The 12,790-nt window shown below is 41.3% G+C and overlaps 2 protein-coding genes across 3 annotated transcripts in view; one reads left to right on the top strand and one right to left on the bottom strand.

The window, feature by feature from the left end:
• Positions 1-12,790, top strand: part of MCPH1 (microcephalin 1) — a 1,086,437-nt gene that overhangs the window by 578,226 nt on the left and 495,421 nt on the right. The gene's annotated exons all lie outside the window — the stretch shown is intronic.
• The window catches only part of ANGPT2 (angiopoietin 2), a 183,957-nt gene that overhangs the window by 24,422 nt on the left and 146,745 nt on the right, over positions 1-12,790 (bottom strand). Inside the window, exons 6-7 of the mRNA XM_069235812.1 lie at positions 10,320-10,421; positions 9,182-9,348 (exon numbers count right to left, since the gene is read on the bottom strand). Of these exons, the coding sequence (XP_069091913.1) occupies positions 9,182-9,348; positions 10,320-10,421 (269 nt within the window). The remainder of the gene's footprint in view (positions 1-9,181; positions 9,349-10,319; positions 10,422-12,790) is intronic.

The following is a 12,790-nucleotide window of genomic DNA, read 5'->3' as shown; positions in this document are numbered from 1 at the left end:
AACCAAGGGCAGAAAGGGACTTTTCAGTCAATTTAATGTTAGTGTCAAAGTAAGCAAGACCCTGAGACACCACCACACCTTGTATGGTCCAGAGCTGGTATTATGTAAGGTAAGGACCCTCTTCGGCCAGCCAGTGCAAAACCATGTGGCTTAATGGTAGGCCAGCACCTGGGCTTAGGAGGAGATCTGTAGTCTGCAGGTCTGTCCCCAAGTGCCCACGGTCTGTGTGAGCACCAGCTGCTGGTTTAGGGCCCCTTACAACTCTTCCTCTTATTCATTGTCTTTCAATGACTGTGCCAAGGAGTGCAGAAAGCAGGATCTGAAGACAGTACTGAGCTGGTGCTGGAGATTAAAGTAAGGCCTTTTCTCACTTTAAACTCTGGCAAATCTGCCACTTTTAGCACTTAAGAGCCTTTCCTTATGTATACCATACACAAACCCACCCAGCACTTTGGGGTCAAACTGAAGGCACTGTATTCTTGCACACATAGCACTTGTGTATACTACTGTGCTTCACTCCTATAGCCAGACTCGAAAGAGGTTGTGCAATAGAACAGTGTGCTATTCTTTTACACCCACCTTGATTGACCGGACGCCACCTGAAGGGGTCTTTCTCATCTTCCTGTTCCATCTAGTATTCACTGAATATATACTTTTAAATAATCGCACAACCTCATTTGTCTACACTTTTGTTGCTACATTAAATTAGCTTCTCTAAGTAACGAAGCAATCCCACAACAGAATTCTGTAACTTTAGTGTTAATGTTTTCCCAACAGTCCAAAAGTCTTCCAGGACCACCTGTGAATGGCCTCATGTAAATTAGACTATGATTCCATTATTTGTGTCCGGTAGGAATATGTAAATATATATGAAAGACATTACTTTTCCCATAAGGCATTTATAAAATAATTGTAGAAATATAGTCTATTAATCCATTGGGCTCCAGTACTGAATAAATTCCCTCATTAATATACACCAGGTTTACAGACGTGGTAGAGCTTTCGATAACGGTAATGTGTCCTTTTGGGAATAACAGTGCAGTTTTGGAATGTGTATTAAACATTAATACTCGGTGACATTCCTTTAGTATTTGAATGTCTGTAACATAATGATGATCCTGCAACCATGTCTGTGCCTCTCTGCCCCTTTTGTGATTCTTTTCTCTGCCCCTTTTTTGTTTATTCGTTCATGTTTTAACAGGACATCCTTTGAGTTGTACTGCCTACATCCCACACTGTGTCAGAACAGCTTTATGCTTCAGTATAGTGCCACATTTTGTAATGTGCCGTGGTCAAACCAAAACATCTTCATTTACAGTTAGGACATTAAGTCATACTTGTAGACTGGTTAAGTACTTCTTTTACACCTTGTCTTACTTGAAATTGCCGCAGCACCTCTCTAGCACTCTGTACCAGTGTATACTGACTTACTCTCTGCCATGCCACCTCACTTTGTCTCAGAGTACATGACATATAATAAGTCACTAACCAAGAATACATACATTTATGGCAGTGTGTAATGCTTATGTAGATACCACATGGCTTGGGCAAACTTATTGACTCACAAATTTAGAGGGTAAAACAGCATTAACAACGCAATCATTACCAGTCAATACCTTTACATGCATCAATTACCAAGCACATGCCTTTACCATTCATTTCTTTCCCACACATATTTTTACCACGCAGATGCCTTTACCACACATGCCTTCACAATGAAAATGTAAGTATTTTGCACGTAAGGGTGATGGTTGATGAATCTTTACGAAATTTTCCAAAACAATACGACAGGCACATCAACTGCTGTCTGTAAAGTTTCAGGGTGATCTGTCAAGCGCAGGTTGGGATGAGGGCCAAAACGTGGTTTCTTTATGTTAATTCCCTTAGGGATTTTCAACAGGAACAGCATTTGAACCACTGGACGGATTTGCACCAAATTTTGCAGCAAAGCTAGCTCTTGGTCCAGAAAGTGCCCTTTTGGTCATTTGGTGTAAATCCGTTCAGTATTTTTTGAGATATTAAAGAAGATTGAAATGTGTATATAAAAGGACGTGAAGGCTCCGCAAGCCCTCCCAATCTCGAGATGAGAGCTGATTGGCTGTGAACACTTCAACCAGTAAGTGCTGGCAACCATCTCGGGACTCTGCTTCCACCGAGTCCCAGAAAAAAAGATTTAAAAAATAAGAAAATAGGCCAGGGTAGGGACACCCTGACCCCTTAGCTCTGGTGCCCCCCCACCGCCCCTCCCCCCCCTCCCAGGGAAAAAAAGTATTTTTAGTAGAAAGAAATTGCTGCAAATTTGCGATGGGGTTGTGAATCTGCTGCTAAAATTTCTTTTTTTTAAATGCAGACCACTGTGCTTGTTTTGATAAAGCCCCCAGATGGGCCAGGTCCTGAGGGCATCTTAAAAATAATGTAGGGTGTGCATGGGGCCCCCATCCTGGGCTTATTTATGCCCTGGGGACCGCCACCACCCCAGAGCTTCATTTCAATAGTATGCAAGGGGGCCCAGTGCCCCCCCTGCCCCCAGCAGCCCCAGGGACCGCCAACCTCCCCGGCCAGAAATAAAAGAATGCGGGGGGTCGGTTGCAGACCCCTGGCCCTAGGGACCACCACCTCCTTAGGGCAAATACAATATTGAAGTAGCCATAAATGGCCCTGGGGACCGCCACCCTCCAGGGCCAGCTCTGCTATGTCCCGGGGTGCCCACCCCCAGGACATAGCTGTTCGCTCGGACTTGGCAGGAGGTTTGACAGCTCCCGCCAAGTCAGAGCACACACTCTGTTCCCAGCAAGTGAGAGCTGTCAAACAGCTCTTGCTTGCTGGGAGCGGAGGTTTCCTCTTTTTCCCTGCTGGCAGTAAAAAAGAGGAAACTATTGCTCTCACATGCAGGGAGCTGCCTCTTTATCAGCTCCCTGTCTATGACAGCTGTGCCGGCTCCCACAGGAGGCAGGGAGCTGTCTGGAACCACAGGGCCTTGAGGCTCCCCCACAGTCCCATTGCACACTGGGAGCCCTGTGGGGCACCCAGTACAGATGGCTGAACCATTGTGCTGAATCGGCCGGGGGGGGGGAGGAGATGGGGGTCAGCAGTTGTTGGATTCGTTTATAGTAATGATAGTTACTTTACCTTAAATAAACCATAGCAATTCACTGAAAACACCAAAGGTTACAGGAACGTTATAGTTAGGAAAAATAATTAAAAACCCTTACAATTTCTCTTAAAAAGCCACAGGTTACAGGGACGTTATAGTTAGGCTCTGAATTTACACTCACAAAACCATCGAAATTCAGCATTTAGAGTTATTTCAAGTAACTATAACTCGCGGCCTAAGGTAACTGTAACTCGCACGTTCGCCATGCACTGCTAATTACCCCAGATATTACAGCTCTCATGACAAATTTTATAACATCAATAAAAATATCAATAAAATATTAGAAGTTAAATTATTGAAGAAAAAACTGGGATGCGAGTTATAGGTATCCTAGGCCGCTAGTTAGAGGTACTTGAAATAACTCTAATTGTAACTGCTGAATTTCTTTGTTTTTGTGTGAGTAAATTCAGAAACTAACTATAACGTCCCTGTAACCTTTGGTTTTTTAAGTGATATATATTAGAGTAAGGATGTTTGTAGTTGGTTTTTTGGTGGGAAGCGTAGGTTTGGGGTGGATAAGGGAATTTGGGTGGTGAGAAGGATATTTTTAGGGTTTAGGGTGGATTAGGGTATTGGGTAGTAAGGGTATTTTTATGGTTTAGGGTAGATTGTGATATTGGGTAATAAGGGTATTTGTAGGGTTTATGGAGGGTAAAGGCATTTGGGTAGTACAGGAATGTTTAGGGTGGGTACGGGTATTTGGATGGGAAGGGTATTTTTAGGGTTTTGGGTGGGTAAGGGTATTTGGGTGGCAAGGTCATTTTAAGGTGTAGGGTGGGTAAGGGTATTTGGATGGCAGGGGCACTTTTAGGGTTTAGGGTAGGTAAGGGTATTTGGGTATCAGGGGTAATTTTAGGGTTTAGGGTGGGTAAGGGTATTTGGGTGGCAAGGGCATTTTTAGGGTCTAGGGTGGATAAGGGTATTTGGGTGAAATGGGTAATTTTAGGGTTTAGGGTATGTAAGGGCATAAATACCTACATTTTCGTTGTAAAGGCAAGCATGGTAACAATTTGAGTAGTAAAGGCATGTGTGGTAAAGGTATATGCATGTTAATGTTCTTGTTTTAAAGGCATGTGTGCTAATGTTATGCATGATTCCATCTTACATCCTTTTTTAGATGATTTAATTAAATTCATGGCATCAAAATCCCCCATAGGAATAATTGTTTTCCTGTTATGGATGTGGCGGCAGCCTGACTGCGGCAATTGATAGTTTTTACTATCCTTACCCCATGATAGTCATAACCGGAAGACTCATGTTTATAGTTTCACTAGTCTTGTTATTATGAGACATAAGTACATAATATGCATAATGCAGAATTAGATACAAAACAGTTTGTCATTTATGTCTGATGATGGAGGAGGTCGAGGATAAATGAGAATTGGCTTTAACCCCAGCACCTTGTCTAGATATAAAAAAGAGACTGATATGCTTTTGTCAAGAGATTCTGGCTCTACTCATAATTCCTGTCTGTTACGTCTGTGAAGCTTCCCATTGCCCTGGCCCCCTACTTCATATACCCAATGGACTTACTATTAAAGTATACCTATAACCGGACCATTGACAGATATCAGCTGTTTCATCCTTCCTCCCTTCATGGATGTAGCAGAAAGTCTATTCTATTGAAGATGGACGTTTACACCGCATTGGCCATCCATCAATGCAGGCCATTAAAAAAAACCTGAAATACTCTTTTGGTGCCTAGGTCATCCCCACAGAGCATTTAGAAATTCATTAAAAAGGGCAAAACAATTAGCACCTCAAATTTTATAAAGATCTGATGTGGATTTTAAATCCCAAATTACCCTAAGATTTGGAAGTATTTGCAACGTGCCATACTGGTAGAGCGTTTGTTTCTAGTTAGGGTGTGTTTCTGGTTTTAGTTGTATTTGTTTTTGTGTCGAACAATAACATTCCTGTGTGAAAAAGATATATATTTTAAATTATTTATCCCGTTTAGAGTTCATGCCCACTGTACAAAGTAAAGCATCCAAATTGCACGCAAATTCGTTAGCCTTTTTCTAATCAATTACACGATTGTAAGCAAGCTACAATGATGCCGTTTGAAGAATAAATTGATTTATTCTGTGGCAAAACAGATATTTTTACAAACGCCAAAATGTGAAAAGTCAAAATGTATGCTGTCAACCAAAATTCCGTTGTTACAAAAGGAACAATAGTACTACAAATAGCCATAACAGTAGATATTAATTATAAATCATAGTTACGTGCAAGAGTAATGATCAATTTTCATAAGCTTTTTTTGTTGCACGCCTCCGCTAACAAAAAATTTCCTTCGATGTATAACTCTTACCAGATGGAAAAATATTTAGTTTGGAATTAGGACAACCGCTAACGGATGTGCTTTTTGATGGGTCTCAAATATCTTGAAGCCAAGATGTCACAATTTAATAATACTACATAAACGCAGATTTTACTGCCTGAAATAATAGGGATGATGAGCGGTACAGTTTGCATATTTGCTCATGATCCCATCGCTTTCATTTTTCATTTATAATCAGAATTGTCTGCAAAACGTGCATAGTACAGGTGCTCATCAGTTTTTATACTCCCTGTTTTGGATCCACTAAAACCATTTGAGGGTATACCAAGTATTGACTACATTTTCTAACAAAAAAGTGTTTGGCTTTTTCTGGGCCCCATCTACATTTGCATATTGTAACCTCGTGTTCATCCACCAAAAATGTTTGCTTGTTGTAGAACATGTATTCTCTTTAGAATGTTTAATGTGTACATTGTGTTCCCATCCTTCCTGTCAACCTCTAAACACGCATTTCATTTTATGCGACTCTTCTCTTGGTGCGGATGGTTTGTAGTAAGAACTTTAAAAAGACATCTAAAAAATAAGAACTTAAACATACTTCTCCTTTTGCCCTTCAGGCTCAAACGTAGGTTTTGCCTCATTGCTTCATACATTTGACAAATATGAGTTTCGTGCGCTTCCCTGGTTGTGTTCTTTTTGTAATATACTTCTCTCAATGTTTTTCACACCAAATTATTCCCCTCTACTCTTTCTGCTTACCTCACTTTAGAAGTGATATAGCTAGTTTTTCTTCTTGTCTGTCACAAAGATTTGAAACGTATACAAGATATTCGTTTATTGGCACCCATGCCTCTTTCACACCACACAATTGTATGTTATCCTTAGAAAATTCTGAGCCCAATGTTCTCACCTGAAGTACACCCTAGCCTCCAGTGCACATATTACATACAGGCACACTGTTCGTGTTTGTGCCACGCACACCTTTAAGCATGTGTGCCACATGGACAATGAATGTCCTGCCCCAGGCCAGTCGTGCCATAGGGACAAGGAATATCCTACCCCCAGGCTAGTCCAAAACTTGTGCTGCCCTGGGAGCAGCGCATTCAGTGAAATACAGAGTGGCTGCTTCAAAGCCACTCTGGGTTTCTCTATTGCGGTGGCAACACTCTTGGGATTTAAAGAGGGGTTAGAGATCCCCACTACAGGGTGTGACAATAGGTGACAGGGGGATGGCTGGGGAGTGGGTTTATGGGACCTCCTTTCCCTGTTGAAGGGGAGCATGAACAGTGTGCCATCTTTTTGTGTTGTACTATCAGTGTGCCTCTGTATGGCATGTTGGCCTCTGTGCCAATAATATGGTGCAAGCACAGAGACAGTTATTCACTTATTTGCGTGGGGTCACACCCCCATACAAATGAGGCAACACCCTTTCAGGATAGCACTGGGGCTACATGTGCACCAGCACAATCAATATAACAGAAGGGCTTGCACAAGCATCTGCAGCCCCTTCGGTAATACTATAATACTTCTGGAGTACAACAAGCAGTCGCACATGCCCGTTGCGTCACCGGGGCACTGTGTGTAATACTGACCCAGGTTTTTCCCTCCACTAACATATGATATACTGTTTTTATTTCTAATAAACTGGTCAAATTTGACTCACTCTATGTGGGGTTGTTACCTGCATTTTCTGAATCTTTGTCCTACAGGATATCGCACTTTAAACTTTCAGTGAAATCATGAAAGAGTGAGTCAAAATCAACAAGATCAATATCCCCTAGTCATGGTATGCCCCCTTTAATTAACATCTTATGTGCAGCTTCAATGCAAACCGTATCCATCTGCGTTTTCTGGAACACTGATCTATACACTGGACAGCAGTGCACTGTATTTCTGACATCTCTAGTCTTGCATCCAACAGAATTAGCACTCGTGTTTTTTAGTGTTTTTTTACTCAGAGCAGTATGGTCATTTCGATAATAGGCAAAGTAAAGAATTGAGTGTATGTTTGTTTGTCACCACAGGTAAACCCACCAAAGCCACTCTTTTTATTGTTTGTATTTTCTGTGCCCATATACATTTTCTCATGTTGAGCTAATGATTTTACCTTTCAGCAGGGACTTCATGTCTCCTGGAAGACACATGAAAATCTGACACAGACTTAAGTACAAGCCCATAGGGGAGGTGGAGAACTGATCTTCTTAAATTTTATGTTGCTGAGAAAATAACAGTTCCCAAAGCAAAATACTTTTATAACAGCTATGACAATGGTCTCAAAAGGCTTGGCTAAAACCAAATTTGGACCCAGTCTAGAAGTTGGGCCATATCATTCCTGCTTAGTTTGTAGCTCTGTTTTTATTTGGCGCACAGTAAATAGCCAAAAGAGCACCTAGTTTGACTGGCTTAAGGCACTCTAATTGTTCACCATTTATGTGGGAAAATGGATTCCACCTTTTCCAGGAATCATGTTTTAAATCTCATTCAGGTCACACTGCATTGTCTTTTTTTACTGCTGCATATCATCGCTTCTCTAGTGCAGGAATGTAAAAACATGCCTATAAAGTTCATACATTGACGTGTATGGTATGCTGTTCGCAACAGGTGATTCCTACGCAGAGGTCAAAGGACATATCCTTGAGACATTTTTAGAAAATTAGCTATGAAAAGGTGGGTCTGAAAATTACGGCAGCCTACTGTGGTCTAAGAATTTCAAAAGGTGAGCCTGAATAAGGATGTGGGAAATGCACAAAGCCTGTTGTGACCGGTCTGAAAGAAGGGCACTGACCTTTAGCCCTTCTGGTGAAGCATACAGGTAACAGTTTGCTTTGTCTGGACTTTAGAATAGCGCAAAGGCAAGAACATCAGTCACGGCTCGAAGCACGTGGAAGGGGTGGGGTGGCACGCTGGGGGATGGAGGTGGGGAATAAAAATAAAATTAAAAAATAAAATAAACATTTACCTTGCTCGCCACTGCCGCCGCACCACTCCATCTGTTCCTTTGTCCTCGATTACAGGCACAGGCTCCCAGCCTGCAGCCAGATTGACGGGGAGCACCCAACCAAGGGCGGTCCCAGGCAGACTGGGAACATGTGCAGGCTCTCTCCAGCCCGGCAAAACACACATGTGCTCTGAAGCACTCCCCGTTATTACTCGTCACCCCGTGGCCCCGACCCTTTACAAGGAAATGATAATAAACCTAGTTTATTATCATTTCCTTGTGAAGGTTTTGCAGCTCCCGCTGCTGGCGGGAGGGCGACGCTTCTTCTCCCTAATGGAGGATCCGCCCCTGAAAAACACAGCCGAAACAAACAGCACTGAGAAGTGCACTTCTAAAAACACACATCTATTTCAAGCAACCTGACTAGAGACAATGGCTACTAACTTTGAGTTGTTTTTCTCCTGGCTTTCTTTTACACATTTTCAGCAGTAGAAGGACATGAATGTAAGGCATGAGCATAGTGATACAAACGTGACATAACTTTGACAGTGAAATATGAAATACTCAGCAAATATTTTTCTCAGGATACAAACAGCTGTTCTTCTCATCCTTGATCATTCCAAATACAATCACTAAGATACTCTTTCTTAAATCCATACAGTATTCTACGCTGCTGCACTGCATTTTCTGATACAAAACAGCTTCTAGTGACTCAAATGTTTTTTACTGAGAGAGCAGTAGGTATTTTTGCCATTTTCAAACTCCTCTATGTGTCTTGATGTTTGATTCATACATATTAACCTACCTGTAGTTCTGCGCTTCCTGGCCCAGGTAGAAATGATCATAAACTGAGTATGCTTCATTTCCTTCCCAATCCTTAAGTTGTATTTTAAGAATATAATGTTCCTTGTTTGTTAACTGGGAAACTAGCTCATTCCCCAGCCAGTATTCCCCCGAAGCGTCACCGAATCCCTGCAAATCCAAATTGTACAGTTTAAGGTAGTTCATTTTTTTCTTGTCATTACTTTTTATGTACAGGTTACATTAGCATTGACTGTAAAAGCGCCTTCACTGATCTGAAACAAGTTAGCGCACGTACACAAGTACTCCTTGATCATAGGACTTTTAAAAATAGTAGACATTAAAATTGAATTGTTAGTGAATAAAATGTGTTTTACAATTATTAGACTTATCAAAGTACGAGGACAAGAAGTGTCACAGACATAAACACTGCAATAAAATGGCAGCTGTGGAAGCATAATCAAATGGTTGACGGTGAAAAATGCTAAACCTTCCTTTCAAAAACAAACATCATGCTTCGAGTCTGTGCTAAGTAAAACAACTTTGATTACACTGGCATGCGTTCAGCTGGAACAGAACTTCTGAGACAAGCTCGGAGTAACCTGCCTCATGCCAGTATAACGCCATTGGTTGGTATCGCTCCACAATCAAGCTTTCATCAAGAAAAAATATTAATTACCAGGTCCTAAAAGGGGACTAGTCTTGTCAGCCAGATGGCTCAGGGGTTAGCATAGTGAATACTTATGTGGGAAATTCAGGCAAGGAGTGACCTATTGCGCCTTGGCCAACTATCACGGAGAAAGCCATGGCATTGTAGCTTCAAGTCATAGACAGCGCTTGAGGAGGTCATTCATCCTCCCTGTCACCAAAGGTCCCACTTTGACACAGGGCTAAACTGGGAATGCTATGGCAGGATGGGAATGAAATAGAGACATGAATTAAGTGTTTGGCTTCAGACTTCAGAAGTCTGGCCACATCTCCTTCCAAGCAAAAAGGGCATACTTTCCCACATCTTCTAGAGGGACATTTACATGAGAGGGTTTGTCCTCTGGGGATTTAGACTAAGCAATGATCTGTATGATTGCGGAGCAGGAACACAACAAGAGACATTGATTTAATTAGAAAATGCACAATATGGTTACCATTTTGTACTCTTTCCATGTCCTGTGAAAGTCAACACTACCATCTGCTCGCCGCTGAATAACAGTCCATCCACCACCATTGGTCTCCATATCACAGAATGCCTGTAATCGTAAGCACAGTGTAAAACGTTGCTGCATTTTATATGTGTTGTTCTATCTGAGTTTTATAAAAAGAAAAAAAGAAAAAGTATTGTATCTACTGTATACTGTATTTGTTTTCACTTGAACATGAACAACTCCAACGCTATTGCAACCGATACAGTAAGTTCAGAACACTAAGCATGGTGGAAGGGGCACAAGTGATAGAGAGGTAGGTATGAATTTGTACAGCAATGGAATACAATGCTAACCAGATATTGAATATTAGTTGAATTAAAATATCTACAGACTACTATCTTTGTTTCTTAGTGGCATTGCAGTTATAGAATTTGATAGGCAATAAGGTGCGTGACAAACGAAAGACAGCAAGTACATTTGTTTATAGGAATTTTAAAGTGATCCGTGTATTTCTTAAAGCATTACAAAACAGTCACAATGTAAAAAGAAGGATAACAGCTAGTCTGCAGGGACTTTCCCAGCATTGGGAGAAAAGTTGTTTTTCCTCCTCTAGAGGACAGTGAGATGTTGCTAAGGTTTCCTCTGGGAGGGTGCACCCTGGGCTGGCAAGAAAACCATATTTGTCTTGCTTAGCATTTTGTGCTGAACTGAAAATTGGTTCAGCTGGATTTAACTGTAAGGAACTTTTCCCTCGTGGAGACCTGCCTGACTACAGTTTCCAACCCTGCTGAAAAGTGACAAGGTTCGAAGTTAAAACCTAGGAGCTGGCCAATGTGTCAATTCCATCCCAGCAGCAAAGCTACTTCGGCGTCTATAAAATCCAGCTTGACCTGCACTGAGCTTTTGGAGTTAACACCATCAGCTCTAGCAGGAGCTCAATGACAATGTATTTATATTTGAGGGACCCTCACTGGCTTTCACTTTGGACTTTGCTACTTTGGAAAATGCCAACTTTACAAAAGTGGCATTTTCAAAATTGTAGTCTAAAATCCAACTTTACCACTAAAGAGGGTTTCGAATTACAATTCATTTGAGTCCAAACATCACATTTCTACCTGATCCTAATCAAAATGTAGTACTTATTAATTATAATAAGGTAAACAAATGTTATCCAATTGGAGAGAAAGGCCTTACAGTGGTGAAACCGCATTTAGGAGTTTTTCACTACCAGGACATCTAAAAGTGAAATACTGTGCATGCTGCCCAATGGGCTAATTGGGGCCTACCTTTAGAGGTGGCTTCTATGTATTACAAATCAATGGTTAGTTCTGGCAAAAGTTTTATTTTTCCAGGTTGAAATGACAGCTTAAAACCGCACTACAGTTTGCAGTGGCAGGCCTGATACATGGTTTAAAGTGCTACTCTAGTAGGTGGCACAGTGAGTGCTGCAGGGTCACAAGTATCATTCAATTTACAGGCCCTGGGTACATGCACTGTCACATACTACGGACTTTCAAGTAAATAAAAGTGTCAGTTAATTTAGGGCAATTTTACCATGTTTTAGAGAGAAAGCACAAGCACTTTAGAACTGTTTAGTAGTGGTAAAGTGTACAGAGTCCTAATGCCCACAAAAGCACATTTATAAAGCACAAGGGATGAAGGCAAACGCTTTGAGGATGACCCTGCAGAGAGGGCCAAGTCCAACACACTGTTCAGGTCTGTATTCCAGTACTGCATTTCCTAGATGTGTGGAAGCATTCAAAATGTCTTTACATTTTATGGTCTGCATTTACTAAGTGCAAATGTTTCACATGATTTGTGAGTTCGCCTCTTCACTTGTTGCCTGCTTATAGTTACTTTCCCTGTATCATTGATGCACCCGTCTTCTACAGATCCATAAGAATTTGTGACAAACATTTACCTAAGCCCTAGACATTTCCACCAGCAGTTTGGAAGGGAATATTTGTCTTCCAAATTAGCTCTTATTACTAACATTGTCCCGTTATTTTCCCTAACCTTTTTTCCCTTTGCTTTCTTTTTACTTTCATTTCTTTTTGTGTTTGATGTAGAAATTTATCGCTGACCGTTTTTTTTTTTTAACAATTATTTTTTTTTATTTCATGACCACGATGGGTCTGCAGTACAAGAAAAGGCAAGAGAGTTCTCAGTCTGCCTTCAAAATATGGGTGGGTTTTGCGGCTGCAGAGGACTAATGTTCCTGTGAAGTCTGTAGCACAAATGTGCTATTTCATCCTTGACATTTCAAAATCTGCTAGCTCAGGAGTTGTCTCACTTCCCAACCCCTGGAAAAAAAAACAATGTAGATGGTCAGACTTGCTTGCTGCACTGTGAATTTGGTACTACAAAATTTTGCAAGGCTCCTTTTGGTTCCGAGATCTCGCCACAGCTTGATCAGCGACACATGCTGATCTGGATTTCTTTGACGCAACCACTGCGTCTATTGTGTTTCATAG

This window comes from Pleurodeles waltl, chromosome 5 (assembly GCF_031143425.1).
Source record: "Pleurodeles waltl isolate 20211129_DDA chromosome 5, aPleWal1.hap1.20221129, whole genome shotgun sequence".
In the NCBI taxonomy this organism is placed as follows: domain Eukaryota; kingdom Metazoa; phylum Chordata; class Amphibia; order Caudata; family Salamandridae; genus Pleurodeles; species Pleurodeles waltl.
Note: the sequence above shows the minus strand (reverse complement) of the source record. Positions and strands in the feature narration are given on the sequence as shown.